The sequence below is a fragment of the Atta colombica genome, unplaced genomic scaffold (assembly GCF_001594045.1).
Source record: "Atta colombica isolate Treedump-2 unplaced genomic scaffold, Acol1.0 scaffold228, whole genome shotgun sequence".
In the NCBI taxonomy this organism is placed as follows: Eukaryota; Metazoa; Arthropoda; class Insecta; order Hymenoptera; family Formicidae; genus Atta; species Atta colombica.
This window is the reverse complement of record NW_017259325.1, coordinates 1,899,488-1,900,289: the sequence shown is the minus strand read 5'-3', so window position 1 is coordinate 1,900,289 and position 802 is coordinate 1,899,488. Positions and strand designations below refer to the sequence as shown.

Sequence of the window (802 nt, the reverse complement as noted above, 5' to 3'; positions counted from 1 at the left end):
TATACCAAAAAAACAGTATATTAATAAAAACTACAATTAGCATATCATATATACCATATATATATATCCATATATATATATATATATGGCTATATCTTCTTCTTTTCTAATTTGTTTCTTAAAAATAATATACAAATATTTTAGAATGAAGTATATTGTATGGGATGTTACATATTTAATAATTACTCACCCGCCATAAAGAAAAAAAAATGCACTTTTATAGGCAATTCAGTGTAATTAATTTTCATTGCTTATATACAAATTTAATCGATCAATAAATTTTATATTTAACGTTCTCTAGTGCATAAAAAATACACTAAGTTAACACTGCGTTCTGAACTACAAGTGAAGTGTAAAAAGACAATTATCTTAAGTATTAACGTGCAACAATTTTGTATCATGCAATAGTATATTAGAAATAATTATTCTAAAGTAAAGTTTATTTTGAAAAATATTATTTTGGAATGCGATAAAAGATATAAAAAATAATAATTTACATTATATGGATTCTATAAGTGAAAGCAGTGATATATGTATATATTGGATCAGAGAAAAAGTTTCTTCGTATTTTTTAATTCAAAATTGTACATAAAATATCTTTGTTAAAAATGAACGAAATTTAAATTTAAAAAGAATTTTAAAGAATTTTGAAATCTCTATTTTCGAAAGGTTACTATATTTTTTGAGTTTCTATGAGTTTGATAATTTTTATATTTTACGAGCTGAAAAAAATGAAAAATTTTTTTTATTTTGGGGTACTTCTCTCATGTGCTCAAAAAAAATTTACAAAAATTTTGAACTA

At 21.2% G+C, this 802-nt stretch overlaps 1 protein-coding gene across 1 annotated transcript in view; it reads right to left on the bottom strand.

Moving 5' to 3' along the window:
• The window catches only part of LOC108688229 (major facilitator superfamily domain-containing protein 6-like), a 3,723-nt gene extending 3,475 nt beyond the window's left edge, over nt 1–248 (bottom strand). Inside the window, exon 1 of the mRNA XM_018194393.1 lies at nt 191–248. Within this exon, the coding sequence (XP_018049882.1) occupies nt 191–248 (58 nt within the window). The remainder of the gene's footprint in view (nt 1–190) is intronic.
• Between the last annotated feature and the right edge of the window lie 554 nt (nt 249–802).